This window comes from Zalophus californianus, chromosome 1 (genome assembly GCF_009762305.2).
Source record: "Zalophus californianus isolate mZalCal1 chromosome 1, mZalCal1.pri.v2, whole genome shotgun sequence".
NCBI lineage: Eukaryota > Metazoa > Chordata > Mammalia > Carnivora > Otariidae > Zalophus > Zalophus californianus.
The window spans coordinates 122,783,903-122,808,727 of NC_045595.1; the positions used below are offsets into that span (position 1 = coordinate 122,783,903).

Genomic DNA, 24,825 nt, shown 5'->3' on the forward strand with positions numbered 1-24,825 from the left:
ATGAAGAACCCAATTAAAGAATGAGCAAAAGATTTGAACACTTCACCGAAGAAGATGGATGGCAAATAAACACATAAAAAGATGCTCAAAATATTAGCAGTTAGGGAAATGACAGTGAAAACCACACTGAAATATCATTATACACCTTTAAAATGGCAAACAAATAAAACAACAACAAAAAGCAACACCTGACAATTCTGAGGGCTAGCAAGGAACAGAACAACTGGAATTCTCAGGTATGGCTGGTGGGAATGAAATATAATACAGTCACTTTGGAAAAGAGTTTAGCAGTTTATTATAAAGTTAAACCTACTCTTACCACACAGTCTGACAATTCCACTCCTAGGTATTTGCTCAAGAGAACTGACAACTTGTGTTCACACAAAAACCTGTATATAAATATTTGTAATGGCTTTATTTATAATGACCCCAAACTGGAACCTACTCAATTCAACATTCAACTACTAAATGGATAAATAAACTGTAGTATATCCATGCAATGGGATACTACTCAAAAATAAAATGGCACGACCCACTGATATATACAATATGAATGAATCTTAAATACATCATACTAAGTGAAAGAAACCAAACTCAAAAGATTATATATTGAATGATTCCATGTATATAACATTCTGGAAAGGGCGAAAGTAGAGGGACAGAACACAGATTAGTGGTTGCCAGGGGGTGGGGGTGGAGGAGAGGAGACTTGCAAAAGGTATCATGAAGGAATTATTTGGGGCTGATGGAACTCTTCTGTATCTTGATTACGGTGGAGGTTACATAATTGTATGTGTTGGTCAGGCTCATAGAGTTGTATATTTAAAAGAATACATTTTACTGTATGTAATCATTACTCAGTAAAGCTGAATTCTCTCCCCCAAACCATTCTTTAGAAAAAAAAAACTTCCCCAAATGATTTAAATTCATAGTCAGTGTTGACAGATGTTGTTGGTATAACAAATTTGAATCTAGGTTCTGGTATTAAAATTTCAGTTTTCTTTTATGTACAACTGGAGATAATAAAACCTACCTTGAAGAGATATTATGAATCTTTTTTTTTTGTTTTAAAGATTTATTTATTTATTTTAGAGAGAGGACCAGTGGGAAGGGCAGAGGGAGAGGGAGAGAATCTCAGGCAGACTCCGCACTGAGGGTGGAGCCCAACGCGATGTGGGGCTGGATCTCACAACCCTGAGGTCATGACCTGAGCCAAGACCAAGAGTCTGATGCTCAACCAACTGCACCACCCAGGCGCGGTGCAGAGATGTTATGAGTCTTAAATGTGATAATGTACAAGCTCCAGCTACAGGGTTTGGAGCACAATAATCATAACCGCTTATGTAGCGCTATGTGCCAGGTATTGCAGCAGCACTCCCAGGCATCTCTGATCTTCACAGCAACACTGTGAAGGAGATATCATTATGATCATTTTCAAGGTGGAGAAACTGAGGCTTAGAGAAGTTATGGAATTTGCTCACGGTCTCACAGCCACTCAGTGGCAGAGCCAGTTTCCAAGTCTAATCTTAACATCGCTGATTACAGTACCCCTTCTGAAATCTCAATTAATTTCAAACATCCCGCTTTTTGGCTTCACGTCTACCCCCCTAGTGCACTTTCTTAGTATTTTCAACGGTGTCTTCAGGGTTGATCCAGTTTTGGTAAGGCCAGAAGGAGAAAGGAACATGTATTAAAAAGTCTGAAGATACAAGAGAGTTCGATTATCGTGATATGGAAAAGTGGAGAAGTGGTGGGAATTTGGTCAGAGGAGATGCAATTACAGGGATGATGATATGGGAGTGGCAAAAAGACAGCAGAGGGGGCCTTCCCTTTGTTCAGTGACAAAGCATCATAGAATGAGAGGTCTGGTTGGAGTCTTCTGTTATAAATACTCTAGCTGGGCTCTGGCTGGGGGCTATCAGAGAATTCTGGCTGGCCTCAGTCACAGAGGGTAGAGAAGGGTATGGATGAAGCCACATGTGGAAGGGGGGCATCCCTGACTGAGAGAGAGGTAGGGTTTTCTTTTGGTGCCTGGTGCAGTGGTGAAGGCACCAGTTACTGGGCAGTTCCAGGACCTTCAAGTAGAGCTGGGCCAGTGGTGTCCTGGTAAATGCTTAACAATGGACTCTCTGAAACCAACCAACCAACACACCAAACTCTGTTTGGAGCATTTGCCATTTTTTTGTGGTGTAAATACTCCTACTATAGCCAATTTCAAGGTAACAAAGGAAAGTTGGGGAGAGGTGTGCACAATTAGGGCTCTTGGCAGCTGGTGCAAGCTGGTCCCAGCACAGCACTGGCTGGGTCAGTCTTGGCTCTTCCATATAAGCAGCAGAAAAGTCTGGGTTATATAGTGCCATGAGCAACTTGGCAGGGGGACAGCCTCCCAGAATGCAACTGAGCCTTGTTCTGATTTCTAAATATAATGTAGCAATGTGAAGGATAAGATGTGGGTGATTTGTTTGCAGTACTCACTGTGGCTTGGGGGACAGGGTCATAACAGAATGGATCCAGAGGAGAGTGGTCCATCTGCATTAACTGTGCAGGACTCAGCCATCTGCCCTGTACCTTCGGTGGGACCCCTTGTTATATGTCTGTCTTTTGTCCTACTATCGCTAATTTGTTCTATATGCTAACACTTCTCGATCTATAAATTTATAGTGAGTAAGAATCTGGCACTTCCCTCCAAATAGTTTCTTTGCCAATAAGCTTGAAAATGATTGCAATCAGGTTAACAGCTTTTGAAGTATCCACAGAAATCATCCATGTGAATAATTTATTTTCATCTGTAAGAAAAGAGTCCTCTTTTCTGAAGGAACCTCAATTATTAGGCTATTCATGCATCTTAGAGATGACTTCAGGAAAATGGATAGTTGTACAACCAACAGGGAAGTAAGCTTTGACAAGAGATAAATAAAATCAGCCTGAAATTACTTCCCTCATTAAGTTAAAAAGATGTCAAATATAAACTGGTGCACTTTCTGGTTGTGTGTTCCTGGGCTGTGCATCCCCCGTGGATGAAGGCTAGTCTGGATAGACAATATTCATGTAGAACTCTTCTTGTGATAGTGTGCATTCGTACACAGGAATCTTGATTTATGATATATGCTAGGATTCTTGCTTCTGAGGCACTGGATGAGGCCATCACGTTCCCTGTCAAGACATGAGCTGACCCACATGATCTGCCACCAAAAACCCAGCAAAATGTCATCCTTTTGCAATACAGTGCTCATGAAGCGGGATGTGTTCTTTTTACTTCTTTTTCAAGTAATTATCTATTGACCTATTCCTGGGAAGATACTGTGGGTCACATCTCAAGAGAAAACGAGGGAAAAGGAAAAGGAAAATAGGAGAGTCGTTTCACAAATTATCAATATATAATTCATGATACCTTATTTAAAAAATGAGTTTATGCTTCTTTCCCAAGGAGAGAGACGGCACTGGTTGAACTATCCCTGTAGAATACAGTCTATTGAAGTGCTTGTGGCAGATGGTGCTTTGTGATTCTCACAATGGCTTTACATTTCCTAGCTTGGTTTCCTCCTGCTTGGGGGTCACAATGCCAGTTTTTGGCTCATCAAATCCCAATTATGTCAGATTTAGTGACTTGTCATTTTGCTATTCTGCCTAGCCTTTATGTATTATATTATATATATAATATAATATTATATATTATACATATGTATTATATGTATTCTGACAAAGGGATTAACCTATCTTCCATTGAAAGGGAAAGTTATGATAAAAATGGAGCCATTAGGTCATGACAAGGAATGAGAAGTTGGGAGGTGGTCAGACACCAGAATAATTATTTGTATCGAAAAACCAAGAAAAAGGAAGCTACTACAGTTGAGTCTTGAACTCCCTGGCAGTCAAGGCAAGAAAGGAGTCTGATGACTCCTTTGTTGACACTTCATACATTTCATCACTGAATATTCTAGAGGAGGGGGTGAGCAGTAACAGATTTTCCACAGGCCTTCCACTGTACTGAGACACTTACCTGATAATATGGACGCAACGGCTGCAATGATGAAGGACACAATGACACCAGGTCCTGCCATTTCCTTGGCCACCAGACCAGACACCACGTACATCCCTGTGCCCACACAGCTGCCAACGCCAAGTGAGATGAGGTCCATGGTGGTGAGCACCTGAGCTAGCTTGGTGCCATGGGCTGTGGTGGCCCCAGTTCCCTCCAGCATGGACTCCACTGGTTTGGTGCGCAAGATCCTGGAGTGCATGGCATACCAGGCGGCCCCCCACTGCACCCGCCGGGGGTCCAGGGAGGCAAGAAAGCCACTCATCCTGCGTGATAAGGGTTACGGTGAAGGTCAACTGATGGAAGAGGTTCTATGGGAGCCTTAGTGGATGCTTCTGGAACTCATCTAGTGAATAGGGATCTCCTTTTTTAGGAAAGGTCCAAAGGGACCCAAAGCAGCCTTCTCCTGGGCATGAATGTCTGCAGGAAAAACACAAGAAAGAAGACGATGAGACCAAGCAGGAACAAACGATCACTTGGAGGCATGGTTGGAGGTCAACATAATGAACTGGTTGAACAGGTCTATCTTGTGTACTCACAATGCAGGAGGGTTGCATTTTGCCCTTTGTGTCACCTCCAGTCCTAAATAACAATCTGTTGTTTGTGCTGTGTCCCTGAGTCGTTCTGAAGAAGATGGTCTGAGTCAGGGCTCTGCCACTTACTGCTGTGGGACCCTGGGTAAGTCATTCCACTTCTCTGTGCTACAGTTTCCACTGTATAATGGGGTTAATAAAGTCTTTTGCCTGGTGTTGATGTGAAGATTAGATTAGTGTCTAAAAAGAGCTTAAGACAATGCCTGGCACGTGGAAAATGCTCACCTGGCCTGGGTCTGCCAAGACTTACCTGGTTTCTTCTTCTTCTTGGAAGACTTTGTGGTTTTTGGGCATATTCTTTGGGGACACAACATCCTCATTTTTTAAATACAAAGATGCAAAATTAGATTTATGACTTTTAAGAGGAACAATCCCACCCCATGGGGTTGTTTTGGAACTTTGCTCTTGAATAAAATGAAAAGGGTCTTGAGTGATTTTTTGCTCTCAAAGATTAAGAGGAAGTGTTCCTGGCATTTGGTGGGTGAGCCCCAGAGATGCTAACTGGGTGGGATGGTGTCATCCATTTTTCAATGACCTCACAGGCATTCCTGTGGATAAAAATTCTTCTTATGATGATCTAAACCTAAAACCTAATTGTTTTATGTATAAACACATGGAATTTTCAGGGATGGTTTTAATATACAAGTACGTCGACTTTTCCAGGAATGCAACTATAGAGTAAATGGAAGGATGATTGTAAATTCTTTAGTTTGGAACCAAAAAGGAATTCTTCACTGCTTCAGAAACTCAAGGTCCCCTTTCAACGCCACCCATGGTACAGCATCTCCCATGCAGCATACCTGTGACCACCTGCTGTTTGGAACCAGCACACTGACAGTGATTCTTTATACAGTGAAAGCATCTGACAGCTCCCTGTGTGCTCACCTGAGTGTTTACCTACTCAAGTATGTTATATACAGGTAGGTTATTCATGCATTTTGCTTCAGGGTCTAACAAAACCTTTATTACAGAAAAGAGGTGCTGGGCTTGATAGAGCTGAGAACTTATATTAGATGATTTCCAAAGTTTTGACAAGTTAGAGAATGCGAAGATTATATGAAGCTACTTTCTTTGGAAATCAGAAGCTTTATACAATTCTTTAAAGACCTTCTAAAGTACAGCTGAACGTTGATTCAAACTACTGTGCTGACAAGCTTAGGACGTTTACATTTACAAGAAGTACCAGCCCATGTAATCTACAAATATTATTAATTAATACTACTTAGCACTTAATGTAACACTTGTGTGCTTCTAAAGGCTTTGCAAACACAACCTAATTAGAAGAATCAGGCGAAATGAGGCAGTTTGGTTCACAGGGGTTGGGTGATGGACCTACTGGTTTAACTTCCTCCTAGATTTGATAGTGTTGCTTCATGCTGTGTTTTAATTCTTGACAACACCTTAAATATCAGTACAGGTGGATAGTGCCATTGTATATGGCAGAGTTATTGAAAAGCCTAGAGTGTCAGCAGTCTTTTTTCTTTTCTTTTTTTTTAAAAAGATCTCTAGATTGAGAAAATGTGTCACATATATACCAGGGAGGCTGCAAGAACAATTGCTTCGCTTGAGCTCTTGAGCTCTTGTGAGAAATTAATGTACATATCTACTTAATTTCAACTCAGCCAGCATATACTGAGCATCTGTTATGTGCCCGGCATGGTGTTAGGCTTGGGGGTGCAAAGACATGTTACCTGCTCACATGGAGGTTTCAGTCTAGAATGGGAGGTGATGAACACCTAAATCACAATGCAAGGAATAAGGTTTGTTTTTGCTTTTTCCTTAAAAGCCAAAATGTCTGCCTTTGGCTCAGGTCATGATTCCAGGGCCCTAGGATTGAGCCCCACATCAGGCTCCCTACTCAGCGGGGAGTCTCCTTCTCCCTCTCCCTCTGCCTGCCGCTCCCCCTGCTTGTGCTCTCTCTCTCTCTCTGTCAAATAAATAAATAAAATCTTTAAAAAAGCCTATCTTTTATTGTTTTTCTTATTATAAAGCCATAGCGTGTCTACTGCAGAAAAATCAGACAACATAAACGATGATGTTCAGTGAAGAAAGAATATAATACAGTACACAGGATGATAAATAAAACCTGATCATTCCAGGGAGGGATGAGGGGTATGTTAGATGTTGAATTGTGTCCCCCCCCTGCAAATTTGTACGTTGAAGCCTTAACCCCCAGTGTCTCAGAATGTGCCCTCATTTGGAAATAGTTGTTACAGATGTAATTAGTTAAGATGAGGTCTTCTGGAATTGGGTGGGCACTTAATCTAATATGACTGGTGTCCTTGTAAAAAGAGGACATTTGGACACAGAGAGAATGAAGTGTGAAGATGAAAGCAGAGGCCAGGGTGATGCATCTAAAAGCCAAGGAACACCAAGGATTGCCGGCAAACCACCAGAAACCGGGAGAGAGCCATGAAGCACATATCTTCCTCACAGACAGAACCAACCATGCTGCAACTTCATCATAGACTTCCAGCCTCCGGAACTGGGAGACAATACTGCTTTGTCATAGCAGCCCTAGCAAACTAACCCCGGTCATGAAGGCTACAGAATGGGGTGCTGAAGGGGTGAGAGAGGGTATATGAGGCCATGGCATTGGCATTGGCCCCTGAGTGAGCGGGAGTCGGCCATGCCAGGTGTCAGGAGAGAGCGTTCCTGCACAGAGGTCCCAATGGGAGAGCGGGACTGAACGAAGCTGGGACGGGGTGAGGAGGAGGACTCCAGTGCCCTGTCAGAGCTTTACTGTGCCAGCTAATTTAATCCTCACAACAAATCAGTCTTTAGAGACGAGGCTGGGAGAGGTCCAGTAACTGTTCCAGAGTCAAGGAGCCCACAGCGCCAGCACTTGGCCCTGGGACACCTGCTTGTGAGCTCATGTCCTTCCTCCTGAGCCTCCTGCCTGAGGTGCTCAGGGTCAGCCTGAGAGGCTTGCAAGCCAAGACAGGGCTTGAGTCTCTCTGAGCGCGGTGAGAAGCCGCGGGTTTTACTACAGTGTTTTACTACAGTGACTGACATGGTATGATTTACGTTTTAAAAAGCTCATTTTAGCTGCCGTGAAGTCAACCGAAGAATCATGTCCTAATGATAAATTAGTTCCAGGATGGAGCAGAAAGGTGCATGAGGCGTGGCCCCGCCGCTGAGGAGACAGACAAGCCAACAGAGAACCATCACCAGAGCAGTTACACAGCAGCCTGTGCACGAGGACAGGGGACATGGGAAGGGGAACAACCGTCAGGAGGGCCATGGAGAGCCGCACAGGTCACCTGTGTCAGAAATGAGGAGAGTGGGCCTGTGTCAGGGCAGGGCAGTGGTAAATGCAGGCGGCCTTAATGTCGGCTTTCTGAGGGAAGGTCACAGTGTTTTCCGATCTCCTGACCCCTTTGCGGTGGTTCTCCATCTTGACCGCGCACTAAAATTGCCCAGGGTTCTTCCAGAAACACTGCTGCCTGGCTCCCACCCCAGAGATTCCAGTTTAATTGGCTTGAGGTGTGGCCTAGAGATAGGGATTCTTCAGGGGTGGTTCTAGCAAGGTGCAGTTGGGTCCACATGCCACCAGGGAAGACCAAAGCGCTGCGTGTGGAAAAACACGTTGTTTCCTGTGATTAATTTTATGTGTTAACTTGACTGGGCTGAGGGATGCCCAGAGAGCTGGTGATACATTATTTCTGGGTGTGTCTGTGAGGGTGCTTCTGTAGGAGATTAGCATTTGAATCTGTAGAGGAAAGAAGATAGTCCTCCCTTATGTGGGTGGGTGTCTTCTGATCCCTGGAGGGCCCGAATAGAACAGATAGGCAGAGGAAGGGTTAATTCACTGTCTTTGCCAGAGACGACACCCATCTTGGATTCTCGCAAATTGGTGCTCCTGGTTCTTGAGCTTTTGGACGCAGACTGGGATTTATACGATTGGCCCCTCCACCCTGACTCTTGGGCCTTCAGACTCAGATTTCATTACACCACTGGTTTTTCTGGGTCTCCAGCTAGAAGACAGCAGACTATGGGACTTGTTGGCCTCCAGAACATGGGAGCCAATTCCTATAATCAATCCAGATCTTCATATATATCTGTAGATGTCCTATTAGTTCTGTTTCTCTGGAGAACCCTAATGCATTGTCATTTCCCACATGGGGCCACAAGTTTGACAGGTACCTCCTATTTCTCTTTTTGGACAGGTAGCTGGGCCTCTAGGCAGCTGTCTCTTGCAAGCAGTGACTACAGATGCTGTGTGGTCTGGAAACACCCTCTGGGATACTTGTCTGATCAGCTTTCATCAGCAACTGTCACAAGGATGCTGAGAAATGAACCAGGCTTGTTAGGGAGGTGATGGCTTTTATTTGATAGGTAATCAGAAGCGTGGTGAAAACATAGTGAACCAACTGGAACACAGGTTGAGGGTGGTGAGCGTTCCTTCCTGGCTCTATTCCCTCTGTGTAATTCCTCTGAGTGTTTGCTTTATTGATGCAAACAGGGACTTGGGGCATTTTCTTTCTTGGTTGGAAATTTACCGGAGAGAACAAAATGTACGAGAAAACATGCTTCTAAGTGACTATTGACAATATCCATATTCATTACCCTCGGATTATGTTAATCAAAGATAGTTTTGGAAGCTCTTTGCTGTTGTCTTTCCAAGAGGAGCAATAAATGTGTGTTGTGCTTTCTCTAGCACTTTAATTCAAGTTTCTCAAAATACTTCACAGCTATAACTAAGAAAGGCTTACAGGGCCTCTGGGAGGGGACAGTCATCATTGTAGTGGTCGCCAGTGTGCTTGAGGGTTCAGCAGACTCCAAGTATGATGGTAAAAGCAGGTTTGTGTCAGGATGAAAATAATCATGGCTTAGAAGTTCACTGAGTAGGTAGGATTATCGAATTAGGTTGGAGCCTGCCTTTGGAGGTGAGGAGAGGAAGGAAACGAAGGCTAACAAAACAGTAAACAGCAAAAATCATTCCTGCTTGATTTTGCAAATACACCAAGGGATTACAAAAATCCCTCCGTGACATCCCCTGAGAATAGCTGGAACATGTGGAGCAGAAGGGAACCTGGGCTGATAGAAGCAGCCCCTTCACAGAGGTGGACAGTTAGGGCTGCTACAAGATTCTTCTAATCAACGTCCCCTGGCAAAATGAGGTTACAGTCCGACTAAGAGGTTCCTGGCTTGACGAGCCCCACCTGGTGACTGCAGGATCTGGAGGAGCCTTCTGAGGCCTGCCCCACTCCCGCATCCTGGGGTCCAGTGCCAACCCTCCTCCCCACTAGCCTCCTACTTCTCCTCTGGGCTGAGCTTCTGGCTCCTGGTTAAGAACATAATTCAGGAGTCGAGTTCTCTGGGTTCTGGCTCTGCCCTTACTAGCTAAGTGACATTGGGTGGAGCCTTTCTGTGTTTCAGTTTTGCCATCTATAAAATGGAATAATACTGGTACTAGCTCATAGGGTTGTGGCGAGGAGCAGAGGAGTTAACAAGTGTGAAGCTTTTAGCACAGTGCCTGGCACAGTGTGAGGGCCATGGGAACGCTAGCTGGCACCACCCTGCTCCCTGACCAGGTCTTGGTGTCCCCTACTGCTGACACCCCCTCCCACCACTTCTACCTCCCTAGGCAGTTTTCACTGCCCAGTCCTTACCCATAGCTTTCCTCTGCTGAAACTCCCTTGGGTTTCTTCTGGCTGCCAACTGTATGTCCTGGTACTTTCCTTCCAAGGATTTGTGCTTACCTTTCTCATGCTTGTAGAGAATGGCTTCCTCCTTTCCTATGTTTCATTATCTAAACAGGCTTCTTAACAGATTTGCTTGGGCCTTTGGGTGTTTCACCTCTTCTCATTCTTTTATGCCATTGACTTTTCTCCACAAGATGCACACACACCATGAGGTGGCCAGGGCATGGTGCGTTCACCTGAAGTCATCACCCTATCCCTGAAAACATGCTCCACTTCTGACCTTTACACCCGTCGCTTTACTGAGGCTCACTCAGCCAGAGTCTTTCATGGTGGAATTTCTGCTGAGGTCCTTGCTTCTGTTGCTCTTCTTTTCCGTCCAAGCTTGCCAGATACGGCTTTATGTTTGTGTGCTGACTGTGGATAGGCTTGCCTGTCAGTCACTATAACTGTACGCTGGGTGTCTGAGTCCCAGGGCCTGCCCCACCCTAACAGAACATCCTAGTAAGTGGAATTGAGATCTATGTCCTGGTAGCTTTCTCCTGTCGTCTCCAGTTCTGTTTTCTGTATCTATACAGATTAGGGTTAATCTGCCTACAGGAAAAGTCTTTAGGCTTTCGAAGACAATTGACATAACTTGGGAGTTTTAGCATCCCCAGACAATACATCTTCAGTTTCTTCAGTGATCAGCAGTGTCTCACATGGTACAGCTTCTAGATCAATCACATTTTGATTTATACTTCTTAGGCAGGCTGCAGTTTATCATTGTTGACATTTTGGGACCATGACAAAGCAGTAAGGAAGATGTTTTTGATCAGTCTAGGCTCTGTGTGTGTGTGTGTGTGTGTGTGTGTGTGTGTGTGTGTGTGTGTCCTAAATTATATAATGCTGGTTCCTGACACATTGACTCAGAGATACTGTTGACCTCAAAAGTAGGGCTCCTGACTTTTAGATTGCTAATCTTTCTAGCTAGTCTTTGTGCAATGTCAGATTGATCGAACCCACTTCAAGTATCTTGTGATCACCTACCATATTACTTAACAACGCTACCCCATTTATATTGTATGCAGAATCTGAGGCACAGCTGGTTTTGTTTTGCTTGGAATGTTTCTAAAGGGGAGTCTGGATCTATGACAATTGAGTAGCTAAGCAAAAAGGTTGTTCCAATTCAGCTTCCTTTTCAAATCTTGTTTCTTTTTCTGTCTCTAAAATGTTATTGAGTGCATTAATCAGCTCTTGCTGCAGTAACAAATGACATCAAGTTTCAGGATAACAATGACATTTAATCTCCTGCTATGACTCTACTCCAGGCTGTGGATTGGCTTCAAGGTTTTTTCTTCACTGTGGACGGTGAGTCTCCACATGTCTTCTCAGACATGAGATTCAGGCTAAAGGAGCAATCCCTACCTGACACAGGCTGTTCTTTTGTGGCACAGGCTAGGAATAGGGGGCTGGTGGAAATACACGATGCTTCTTCTGCTTCTGGTTGGAACTGGAATTCCACGGATTTTCTATTGGTTAAGGTGAGACACATGACCAAGCTCAAAGTTAATGGAGTGGGATGTATATTCCTTTCATTGAAGACAGGTAAGTCACATGGCAAAGGGTGAGGTTGCATATAAAGGAGGATATGAAAAGCTGTGACAATAGTATAACTTCTCTCACTATGTACTACTATGTACTAGACAAAACAATTGTATTATAATTTTTTTTGAGGCTGGTTTTTCTGGAATGGGCAGAAGTCTGTGCATCTGATATATAAACTTAGAGACGCTGATGTGCTCATTCCTGTACTTCCACAATTAATTCTGTAAAGTTATGAATATTGATTTCCTTTAATGACTAGTATAAATCCAAAATTCATCTGCTTTTGACACCAAGCACAACAAAACAATAAAAAGTCATTCTAACCTCATTTGCTAGAAATAAACAAATATATATATATATATTAACGTTATGAAGATAATTGATTTTTTTTACCTGGTCTGGGACGTTTCTGCTTAAAAAATTTTCCCACTCTGCTTCTCTGTTTGTCAACACTTCAGGGGTTGCGAATATTATCTGTGCACATATTTGGCAGAAACTGTTGTGAAAACACTCTCAGGGGAATGCCTGGCATCTACTTATTGGGAGAATTGAGGAGAAGCTTGTTCGGAGATCTGATTATTCAGCGCTGAGACACCACCTCTCTCCTCCAACACCCCAGTCAGAGACAATATCACAGCCTGATGTCACCTTCCACTCTTTCCTCCCACTGATCCCAGGTCCAGGGGCTCCAGTCTCTGTGCGGGGTCCTGTGTTACTCATTGTACATATGGCAATATGAACAAAACCAGAGCCCAGGGAAATACAAAACTCTCCACTAAGCAGATTTTATTGGGGGAACAATTCTTTCTGAAGGGACAAATCACACAAGAAAATCAGTTAATTTTTCCATGCGATTAGAAAATGTTTAAGAAATTGCATTAAATTAATCATTGCCAAAAGTATTTAATGAGTTTCTACTATGTGCTTAACTCAATGGTAGCTGTTGTGGCCACAAGAGAAATTACTACAAGGCACAGAATACCAGGAACTGGGCACCTGGCTTCCATCTCCCAAGCCAGCAGCATAGCATCATCTCTCCTCTCTGTCCTCCTGGCCCCTTCTAATAAGGACCCATGCGATTACATCAGCCCATTCATTTAATCCAGGAGTAATATCCATCTCAAGATCCTTAATTTGATCACCTCTACAGGATCCCCTTTATAATGTAAAGGAACCTAGTCACAGGTTTTAGAGATTAGGATGTGGGCACCCTTGGAGGGGTTATTCTTCAGCCCACAAACCTTTTTCATACTCTTTAGACATATCTCTTCATAGTCCCACACTGTGGCGTACTTCCACCTCTTTCTTTCTTTTTCTGAAAATACTTGGCTCAGCCTTTCTCCATACCCTCTCTCCAAAGTTCCATCCCTAATTACCAAAAAAAAAAAAACTTAACCAGAACTACATTTGCCCACTGTTCTTCAAAAATACCCTTGGTAGAGTAGTTCACTCAGCTACTTTCAGATGAGCAGCTCCGGGGCCTGAGCACTGAAGGGACATATCCAAGCCCACACACCGGGTAATATGGTAATGTGGGTCTCCCTTCCTCCACCCTTGGCCCTCCCTACTGCTCCGTATTTAAGAAACTAATAATACACTATATGTTAATTAATTGAATTTAAGTAAAATTAAGTTTAAATTAAAAAAAAAAGTGAATGGAGCTACCTACATTTTCTTTGTATGATATCACTCCCATGCCAGGCTTGGAATGATCCCCAAAGGAAAATAAGGCATTTGCCCAATTTTTTTTAAGTGGTAATATTCCTTTAAAATATATTTGTCTTTCCTAGGAGCTAAAGGAATGGACAGGGGTGTTTAATGTACCTCAGAACTCTTCCTGGTGGCTTGGCCTCAGTGGGCATTTCCTCACCCCAGTTTGGAGAAGCATGGCTCTTGTAGGAGTCTTCCAAATGCTATTCTTCACATGATTAACCAGCTCGCTTCCCCAGCGTTGCTCAGAAAAGTCGTTCAATAGGTACATCCTTTTAGTTACTCTCACCAGAGAAGCTAAACACAAATCAATAACTGGATAAAACTGACTTTGTGCCTTTGGGGGTGGAGCTCATATTTGAAACTGTTTCGTTTTCTCTATTCACTTTGTCTAAACTGATACTCAGGACTCTTTTGTACTGTGGATTCATTATTCCGGATGCCAGTCACCTCTCTCTTTGAGATTCCCTCCACTGCCCCCAAAGGAAATTTCTACTCTTCTAAAGAGTCTGCATTTTAAGTCAGATAATTTCAAGTGGATCCTTCAAGTTTTGATAAGGGACATTTTTATGTGATACAGCCATAAACAGACAAGTGGACAGAATCTTAATTTTAATCAATGTATGTCATTTTCCATGCTCCATGAACTTCCAGCTCTTAACAAAGCCTGACTCTGCACACCCAGCCCCACTCTACTCTTCATTTGTACTGTTCTCAATACACACCATCTGCTTTAATGGGCTCGGAGCATGTAGTAAATGTCTGGCGCCATGTGTGCAAGATGCAGGGACAGAAGGAGGAAGAAGATGTCCCTGTTCCTCCAAGAGCTCCTGAGTTGGCCAGGAAGGTGGGCCTGCCAAGGAAGTGACCATCTAGTGTGATAGAGTATGTCTCCCCACTAATTACAATGATTTTACTTCTTAGCCTTTCTTTTTTTTTATTTTAAGATTTTATTTATTTATTTCACAGAGAGAGACACAGCTAGAAAGGGATCACAAGCAGGGGGAGTGGGAGAGGGAGACGCAGGCTCCTCACTGAGCAGGGAGCCCGATGTGGGCCTCAATCCCAGGACCTGGAATCATGACCTGAGCCGAAGGCAGACGCGTAACGACTGAACCACCCAGGCACCCCTTCTTAGCCTTTCTTTTTGCTGTTTTTCTCACCTTTCTCCCCGTAGCCATCCACATTTTCATGTTCTTTTGGAACACAGCTCATACTCCATCTGCCATTAAATGTGTGTTAACCACTTGGGACTCCTCTTCTCTGATTTCCTATGGAGCCCCCAAGTCAGCATGTATTTTTCAATGCCTTGCACAGATTGTTATATACTTAAGGACTAGGGTCTCCTTAAAACCCTCCAAGTTTTGAGGGCACCTGGGTGGCTCAGTTGGTTAAGCGACTGCCTTCGGCTCAGGTCATGATCCTGGAGTCCTGGGATCGAGTCCCACATCGGGCTCCCTGCTCAGCGGGGGGTCTGCTTCTCCCTCTGACCCTCTTCCCTCTCGTGCTCTCTCTCTATCTCATTCTCTCTCTCAAATAAATAAATAAAATCTTTAAAAAAAACCCCTCCAAGTTTTGAAAGAAAATGAAATCTAAACTACTTACAATGGCCTCCAGGGCCCTACACAGTCTGGTGTCTACCTCACCCCTGAATTCATCTCTGCCAGCCTTCTCCTTGGTGCAGCCATGCTGTCCTCCTTTCTCTTCTTGAAACACCCCAAACTGCCCGTTATTTCAAGGGTTGCACTTCTTCCTCTACCTGGGATCTCTTACCCCAAGTCTTTGCATGGCTCTGTCCTTCTCGCGATTCCAGTCTCAGCTGGGTTGTCGGCCTGCAGGCAGAGGCCCTCCTGAACTACCTATGCTAAAAGCAGCTCCGTCTTTTGTACTCTTTCCCTCATGTTATTTCTGTCTATCTATCCATCCACCTGTCCTTTTATCTACTTATTTTTGAGTAATTTATCCCTATTTGATATTTATTTGTTTCTGTTTTCATTGTGTTCTCCCTCTAGACATAAACTCCTTGAAGGTAGGGATTTTGTCCATCTTGTTCTTTGGTGAGTCCCTAGTGACCACAGCCGGGACTGGCACATAGCAGGTAATCAAGAAATATTTGTAGAATAAAGATTCCTCCACAGTGCTTAGAAGACAGTTGGGCACAAAGTATTTCTTTATTAAAGATATAATTTATAATAGCAATTTGTAATAATCCTTGCCATCTTGAGATATCTATTGCAATATAAGATGATTTTCTTTGTTAATTAGTCTTTGTGCATAAAATCAAGAACACAAAATTAGAGAAATCAACTGGTCCAATTCTCAGATTTTACAAACGAGAAAATCCTTTTTGTTGAATGCCTTCACAAATCCTTTTGGGAAACTAAATTATAAGTAAGTATGTCTAATTATAAATAAATTATCTCTCTAAGTTTTTGATTCTTTTATATTCATTAAGTCAAGAGAAGACTGAATGAAAAATACACACTATTAAAATATTAAAATCCACTTAAGGTTAGAGTTGTACTTTTTGATATAGCTGTTCCATGCAGCAACTGTTAGACCTCTGTCTTTTGCCCATCCAGAGCAGCAAAAACCTCTTAAATCATAGAGGATGCACCATAGAAGAGAAGTATATTTTTTAGTTTGCTTCACTGCTTTTTTTTTTTTTCTGGGAGGAAAATATTTGAGACTTTTGATAGCCTGGGAATTTAACATGTTTTTGAAAAATAGAGATGTGCTTTGCCCTGTGGGTGCAGTATTCACGTCTAACTTCTGAGCCTCTTTTGAGAACAGTGCCTGCGCAGGGTTGTTTAGTCTGCAGGCCCTCAGGGTACATTCTGGATCCACAGCCCAGAGAATTCTTCTTTGGGGCAGATTCTTTTCCTGACTGTTATCAGTCATTTCCTTAGGAAATCTGAAAGCTGGGAGCGCATCTTTCAATTCCAACAGCACCAATTCACGGAAAAATGCCAGGTTTCACCTGGGGACTTTGAAAAGAATTTCCAAACTACAAGCTATTTAGCTGAAAAGTGTTTGCTACCAAACGAGTTCAAATTTTTCCAGGCTGCAAGTTCTTGAGTTTGAATGTATTCCTCATAGAGCACAGCAAAGAGCAACTGTTAATACAAATACAAATGTTTAATAATATGAGACAATATGTCCATTTTTACAAGTATTCAAAGAAATGCCAAAAAAGGAAATATTTTCACTTATTAACATGGCAAAGTTTAAAAAAACCCACTCATTGCTGATGGTGGGGATACTTCCATACACTGACGATGGGAGTATAAACTGCCATAAATATTTTTGGAAAGTAAATTTATCATGTGGAAATGATCAGGTGCAAATTTTTTTTCAAGGGTATCTATTAAAATATTATTTATAGTAGTAAAAACTGGAGACAATCTAAATGCCCAAAACTAAGGATGGAGTTCAATCAATTATGAGCTATTCAAAGAATAAAATACTAAGCTAACATTAAAATATGATTCTAAAATAATATTTAATGACACAAAAAGTACTCTGGATATATTAAATTAAAGCTACTATAAATAAAGGATATAGAACTGAGTATCGAGTGTGATCCAATTTCATTCTCTCCTTCTGAAGGCAGTGTGCCAAAATGTTAAAAATATGGACCTAAGCGTGGTGATGGGAATGATTTCTATTTCATTTTATTCCCCTGTGGGCGGTATGTATTCCTTTAAAATCAGAAAAGAAATATTTAATTAAAAACCAAAACAGAACACAGAAGATCCCAGAACAAGGAGCATGCTCCTATTTCTGGCCATGAAGAGATATCCTTGATTTCCGTAGTTACGTTTCGTGTCTATGTATCTTTATTACGGAAAACTTTTTTAGGATCTGTTCCTCCCATAAAATTAGATTAGCCATTATCATTACAGTTCTTTTCACTTTGGAGATAGAATTTTCAGGCCCAGGGGAAGCTAGGACTTGGTTACAGTATCAGCTTCACACAGCAGGTTCGGATCACCAGAAACCTGGAGTTGGGATTCTCCCAGTTGCTACACAAAGCTCAAGCCAACCTCCCTGCTGGGAAGATAGAATCTGCCCCTAAAGCAAACAACTCCGTCCTCTGACTTTGCTTTCTCATAGCGTGGTTTCCTTTTTTCTATGTTGATCATCCCCTAGAGGCAACTAATTCAGATAATTTCATGGACTATTGTAAGAATTCTAATTATTTCTAGTATGTTCATCTTATAAAACAAACAAGTAAAAACATTCTTCTTCACCCAAAACACCCTGCCCTCTTTATATATTGCCACACTAAAGCTCCTGCCCTAGGGGCTATCTCCACTTCTTTATATCTTGTCAGTCATCGAGGCTTTCCATTCTGTCTTCCATATCTTTCTTGCCACCAAAACTGCTTTTGCTGAGGTCATCACTGGCTTCCATGGTGCTAAATCCAATGAACATATTTTAGCCCTCAATTCTCTCACCTGAGCTGTCAGAGGTATTCAACACAGTTGTTTAAGTTCCCCTTCTGAAAACACTCTCATTTCAACACGAAGAGATTTGGATTTCATCTTATAGCAGTGAGAGCTATGGGTTTTGTGTGTGTGTGTGTGTGTGTGTGTGTGTGTGGCGGGGGGTGAATGTCACATGCAAGCTGGACGGTGACCTCCTATCATTCTTTTAGGAATAAGCTCTTGTGATTTTTTTTCTTCTTCAGTGTAATAGGATTTTAAAAGAAAGAACGCATCCCCTAGAATACCCTTACTGCTGGTACTTTTTTAGTTCTCAATACAGTGTCTACTATTACATGGAATCACAGAATGAGATTCTGGTGTGACCATGTATTGGTCAGTGTGAGTCAATATCAAGAAACCATTGTGCCTTGATGCCGGGAATGTCTTTGCTGGAAGAGTGGTCTCAAAGCGTAAAGAGACATGAAAAAGGAATGTGACAATTTGTTTGACAAATATGAACAAGAATACAAATATTCCTTGAGGTAGAGCATCCAATGGTTTACAGACTTTCAGGTCTACCTGGACTGCTTGGCCATCTCTGCATCTGACCCCTGCTTGGAGCTGACTGTCTGAAGCTGTTGCCCTCTCTGAGCTTGAAGCTCAGGTTGAAAATGTAAAGGCCCCTTGCCACGCTAGGCTGGTGGACCTGCTGCCCTGGTGTCTTTGACCTCTTTGCTTCCCCCAGAAGACACCTGCCCAGATCTGACCTATTCTTTTATGCCTTCTCTACAAGAGAAGGCCATGATGCCTGCTGTTTAGAATCAGCCCAAGAAAAGCCCATTGCCCTATGTTCTGCATCAGTGAGGTCCACGAACCCATGGTTCCTCTATCTGTATGAAGCACAATCTCTCTAGAACCAAGGGGGTGGGAAAAGAGATATGCTAAATTACTTTTTATATTTTGACAACTGAAGAGTATGCCAACAAATGAGTCTCTGCATTCAGAGCCTGGTATAGAGAATGCTTAATTGGTTCCACCTGCCATAAGCAACGGCTGAGTATATAAGTTCTTCCTGCCTGTGGTTTGGGTCTGACCAGAATCCCCATTCCATTCAGTTGTGAGGAAACTCCAAGTAGAAAGGGGTGAACTACCCTTGGGCACTTCAAAGGTTTGAAAGAGTTTCCCTTATTATTTTGGATTCTGAGTCTCATTTTGTTTCCAGTAGATAAAGGGTTAAAAGACAAAAAGAGAGTTTCTTATTGTGATGCTAAAAACTGAGAGGTTAAGTGGTCATATATCTAAAATATAAATCATAGTACTTAAATAAGAGTGTCTTCCCTCTCTGCCTTCTATGTTTGCACACCTGAGGTAGAAATATTTCCCTATCCCCTCCTATGTGCCAAATACTGCCCATGCCTTGTCTTGGGTAACCCTCACCTAAATAATAGCATCGCTTATATGATGTTTACTATGTACCAGCCATGAGTTTATATATATATAATGTGTATATATATAATATATATTTTTAAAAAGATTTATTTGTTTATTTGAGAGAGAACGAACATGTGAGTGTAAGCAAGTGTGAGTGGGGGAGGGGCAGAGGAAGAGGGAGAGAATCTCAAGCAGACTCCACGCCCAGCACAGATCCCAACACAGGGCTCCATCCCATAGACCTTGAGATCATGACCTGAGCAGAAATCAAGAGTCCAACACTTAACTGACTGAGTCTCCTAGGTGTCCCTATATTACTTTTACAACAACACTAGTCGCACTAATATTTTAACAACCTCCACATTAAAGATGGGGAAACTGAGGCACAGAGCAATGAATGCAGCTACTAAATGGCAGAGCTGAGCTTTCAGGGCAGGCTGTGTAGCTCCAGACCACCTAGAGCAGCCCTGTTCAGTAGAGCTCTGTGATGATGGAAATGTTCTTTGTGCTGTCTGCTATGGACGCTGTCTGGTTGCCACTAACCACACATGTCTATTAGGCACTTGAAATGTGGCTAGTGCAACTGAAGGAATGAATTTTAAGTTGTATTTAGTTTTAATTACTTTAACTTAAATGGCCACATGTGGCTAGAAGCTATAAAGTCTGCACTTAATAACTTCCAAAATAACATCAGAGAGGTAGTGGTATCCTTTACAGAAGAGGACACTGAGTGTCAGAAAAGTTAGGGGATTTATCCAAGTCTTGGAAGCCAGAATGTGGAAAAGCCAGGATGCCAGCCTCTAATGCCTCATGCTCTGGTCACTAGAGATGCACACCCTGCCCTCTTGCTCTGCATCTCTTTCCAAATAGGATCCGAAAGCATATCTTTCTTCCTTCACCTTTATCAAAGTCTTTTTCCCTTCCTCTATTATGAATGCAGTAACAGTAGAAGAGTACCACGTAGTGGCAGAACATCATGCAACATGCGTGGGGGAGGTGACGTGGCCCACAGAGTCTCATTGGCCAAACTGGAATAGCTTAATTTGGTAGTAAGCCGTGTACTCATTCTTAACATTCTTGAAGGCTTATCCCAAACTATTCTTTTGTTGTCTTTTTCTTCTCTGTTATTCTTCTCTTCAACCCACCCCAATTCTTCCATGATTGGTAACAAAATATATGCTGCAGAATCAAACAGCCTTTGGCTAAAAGTACTACAGTTTTATCTACTTCAAGCTTTGCTATTTATTCCCCTATTCCCCAAACAAACTTCTTCCAATTAGGTTCATGTTGGCTACTATTATCATTAAAGAAAAAAAAAAATACAATCATTTATGGTTTAGAAGACTGTCACTTTCTTTTAAGCATGGTTTTGAATAAACCAACCTTATGTTAACTCGTGGTGAGCCAAGCATAGTGTCTTGTACCCAGTAATCTCTTAACAACATTTAACATTACATTGATTTGCCTTTTTCTACCTTCCATTAGTGACTTAGGAATTATCTGAATAGGAAACCTCACTTTAACCATTGGGCATGAACAGAGAAAACAACTCTGTTTAACAAAGAAAAACCAAACTTAAATACTGGTGCACCCAGGCTTAAAGCACCTAGGCAATCCTTTTTGGCTTCAGAAGAGAAGAAATGCTGTCACTTGTCAGACAGCAGTCTGCCCATCTGATCACAAGATGTGATTGCTGTCTTATCTGGAGATGAAGACTCATACAGTTCCCAGACAGAAGGAGGCAGAATCTAATGTTTCCTGGTGGGGAGGAGCACACCAGTATTTCCAATGACCTGGAAAGTCGGAGTCCATTGGAAAGCAGCTTGAGAAGAGACACAGGCAGGACTCTCTTAGGACATTATAAAAATGGGGAGAAAGGGCAACTGTATTTGGGTCTCCTTGATGCTTCTAATTTCCCTGTGATACACCCTGGACTTAGGGGATCTTAAATGATGACTGAGCTATGCCAGTACAGCCAACCTGATGGTACTTAGAAATCTAGAACATTAATGTAAATTAATGTTCTTATTTTCACAGACTCATTTAGAGGGAACGAGTTTATATGGTAGTACAACAGAAGAGAAAAATAAGAAGGCATTTTATAATTTCTTAAGATATGACATCCAGCACTGTACTTTTAGACAGAGGCTCTTTCTACTCCCAATCAGACCTGCAAGCCACTTCTTCGAGCAATCCCACTGTCAAACTGTGCTGTTCCCTTGTGCATCCACCTAGAAAGCAATCAGAGGGGAGGCCCCTCACACAGATGGACAGCTGACCCTAGAAGGTAATTTGGACCAGCTTTTCACTAGTCCAATCATTTTTCTTTTCACCCTAAAGGTTGGACTTGAACTAATATTGTTGGTGAGAGCCGTAACACCATGAATAATATCACATGCGGTGGATGAGTCTTTCAAGCTAGACTCCCAGGGGTTCTCAACTCTTTAGAATCATTTAGAAGCATTTGAATCACCTGGGGAGCCTCAAAAATAACAATGTCCAGTCTCATTTCCAAGAGATTTACATTTAATTGGTCTGAGGTGGGAACTAGGCATTGGTGATGTTGGAGAGCTCCCCAGATGATCGCAGTGCGCAGCCAGAGCTGAGACCACCATATAGAGCAACCAGCAGCCTCAGGTTGTCAGGAGCCCCCTTCCCTCCTCTTCCCCCTCCTCCTTGCTGTCTCCTGCAGTGACTAATGAGCCAAATAGAGTAGCTTCTACTTTTTGAAGGGGGGGGGGGTGTTTTCTTTTATGAACATAAAAATATTTTCCATCCTTTATAAACAAAACAATCTATACCTATTGTAAATAATTTCAGACAATTTGGAGAGGTCTAAAAAGAAAGTCACAAACCACTTCATTACCTTCCACTAGAGAGAAGAACTATTTTGGTATTTGACTTTCTAGAGTGTTTTCTAGACATAAGTATTTTTTTTAACACACACACACTTTTACAAAATTAAGACATTATTTTATGATCTTTCTTTTTTTCATTAGTGTATCAGAGGTATCATTCCATGACAGTAAATGTAGATAAATGCCACTTTATAGAGCTGTCAGAGTTGCTCGTTTCAGGTATGTTCAATAATTAGTTTAATCCTTTTTAAATGGAAATTGGAGCTCTTCTCATTATGTTGCTCTTATAAACAATGCTTCAGTGGACATATATTTTGCAGACATTTTTGTATAACCCCTTACTCTAAGTTCCTAGAAGTGGAGTTACCAATAGGTACGCATCTTTGCCAAACTGTCCTCTCAAAAGATTGTACTACTTGACAGGCTCCCCAGGATAATATGCCTGTGGCTCTACCTAGTGATCCTGGGTACATTAATGTATGTAAATATCATCTGAGCATCTTGTTAAAATGCAGTTTCTGCTTCTGTAAGTCTGAGATGGGGCCTGCAATTCTGCATTTCTTTTTTCTTTTTCTTTTTTTAAGGTTTTATTTATTTTTGGGGGGGAGGGGCAGAGGGATAGAATCCCCAAGCTGACTCCCCACTGAGTGGGGAGCCTGACAGAGGGCTCCATCTCATGACAGAGGAGATCACGACCTGAGCTGAAACCAAGAGTTAGGCGCTTAACTGACTGAGCCACACCATGCGATTCTGCATTTCTAAGAAGCTTCCAGAAAATGCCTGTGCCTGTACAGTTGATCTGCATGTAGCAGCAAGGCTCCATCCTACCTCCGGGCCTTTGCAATAGCTGTTCCCTTTGCCTGTTTTGCTCTTCCCCTTCTTTGCTTCGCTCAGTCATTCCCATGCGGGCTGCACATGAGAATCACTTAGGAAACTTAAAAAGGCAAAATAATCTAGCATCTGCACAAACACAGCTCCTCAGCCTTTTCAATGGAGTTACCGAATCCCTATCTCTGGGAGTGGGGACCAACAATCAGTATTTCAAACAAAAAATAAACCAGACTATTGGACCTGCTGGTTAGGTTGTTCCTATTGATCCCCAGGCCTCACCCTGCATGTCACTTCTGATCCCTGAGTGAGTTTGGACTCTATCCCCCCACTATAAACTTCTGTATCACTCTGCACTTCTCCTTTGGAGCAAGTACTCCATGTAATACATGAATTGTGTCCTTATTCATTAGACTCTGTGTCCCTTTTAGTCTCTGAGTTCCATGAAGGCAGACCTGTGTCTCTCTTGGGTGCTCAGGGCCTGCTGGAAAGTAGGTGGCACTCAGGACACAGGTAAGAATAAATGAGTAGACATACCTTATAAGACACTTTGTAAATATTTTCATAGTCAATTGTCCTAAGTCTGTAAGGCAGGAAGTGCAGGCATGTCCTCATCTTGCAAATGAAAAGACACAAGTTTGGAGAGAGAAAGTGACTCATTTGGTGTTGACACAGCTTGAGGTAGACCTGGCCACTGGCCTTCTGCACACCAGGCCAGCCCCTCTCTGCCTATCCAGGCTGCTCCTCTACAGCTTTTATACTCAGCCCATGTGAAGGACATTTGTTTAAGTGCCCCAGTGTGACACTTGTTATGATCTCCGAAATTAAAAATGTTAACAGTTATCCCCACCTGACATCCTAGAGAGACTCACTTAGTTTGAACAGTGACATGAAGATTGCATCCTTTGAGAATAAACAGTGGTTACCCTGGTCACTTCCACGTTTTAAATGTGAGCAAGGGGTGGGGGGGGAATAAAACATATGTAGACAAATCAGCAAAAATCAGCTTCCTCCCAAACCCACAGAGGCAGGGGGAGTCTGAATGAGAGTGAAGACAGGAAAGCAATTTAAGCTTTTTACAAGGAAATCTTTATAATTTCGGGGGCAGAGCCCTGGTGGGTGAAAGCTTCAGTCTAGGGAAATGCCAAAGCTGGGCTTGCTGTGGTTTTATTTTTTGGTGATTTTATGTGCAGAGGGGAAAAGAGGAAGACGTAGGGCTATAATTAAATGATATTTGCTACCAGTGTGTTTAATGAGGGGTTGATCTGAAAATAGGTCAATGGATCTCAATTTGTTAAGCTCCATTGCCCCCTTTACTACAGCACACATCGCACCACGAACATGATGGAGCATTACAACTATGCCTATCCTGACATGAGATTCATAGACAATATAATCAATCCACAGATATTACTTAAGAAAAATCAATACAGTGCACTCATAATATGAAGAAGAACTGGAGGGCAATTGACTTATAAGAAAGATGCCCTTCAAACTGTAAATGCTCAAGCACCATATAATGAAGTACTCAAACTTGCATCCATGCATTAGAGTCCCTGTGATTTCAACAGCCACAATGATCAAGTGGTGGAGTGTTGGTGATTCAAATGCTACTAATGAGCACTTAGGCGTGAAGTGATTTTGTGAAATGGTGAACAACTCATGTAAAATTCCAAAGTAAACCTAATATCATCTTTCCTTGAT

The 24,825-nt window shown here is 42.4% G+C and overlaps 1 protein-coding gene across 2 annotated transcripts in view; it reads right to left on the reverse strand.

Moving 5' to 3' along the window:
* Positions 1–24,825, reverse strand: part of SLC7A14 (solute carrier family 7 member 14) — a 107,311-nt gene that overhangs the window by 45,746 nt on the left and 36,740 nt on the right. For both annotated transcript variants that reach the window (XM_027584896.1, XM_027584897.1), the window contains one exon: positions 4,001–4,459. In XM_027584896.1, the coding sequence (XP_027440697.1) occupies positions 4,001–4,304 (304 nt within the window). In that variant the 5' untranslated portion in view covers positions 4,305–4,459. The remainder of the gene's footprint in view (positions 1–4,000; positions 4,460–24,825) is intronic.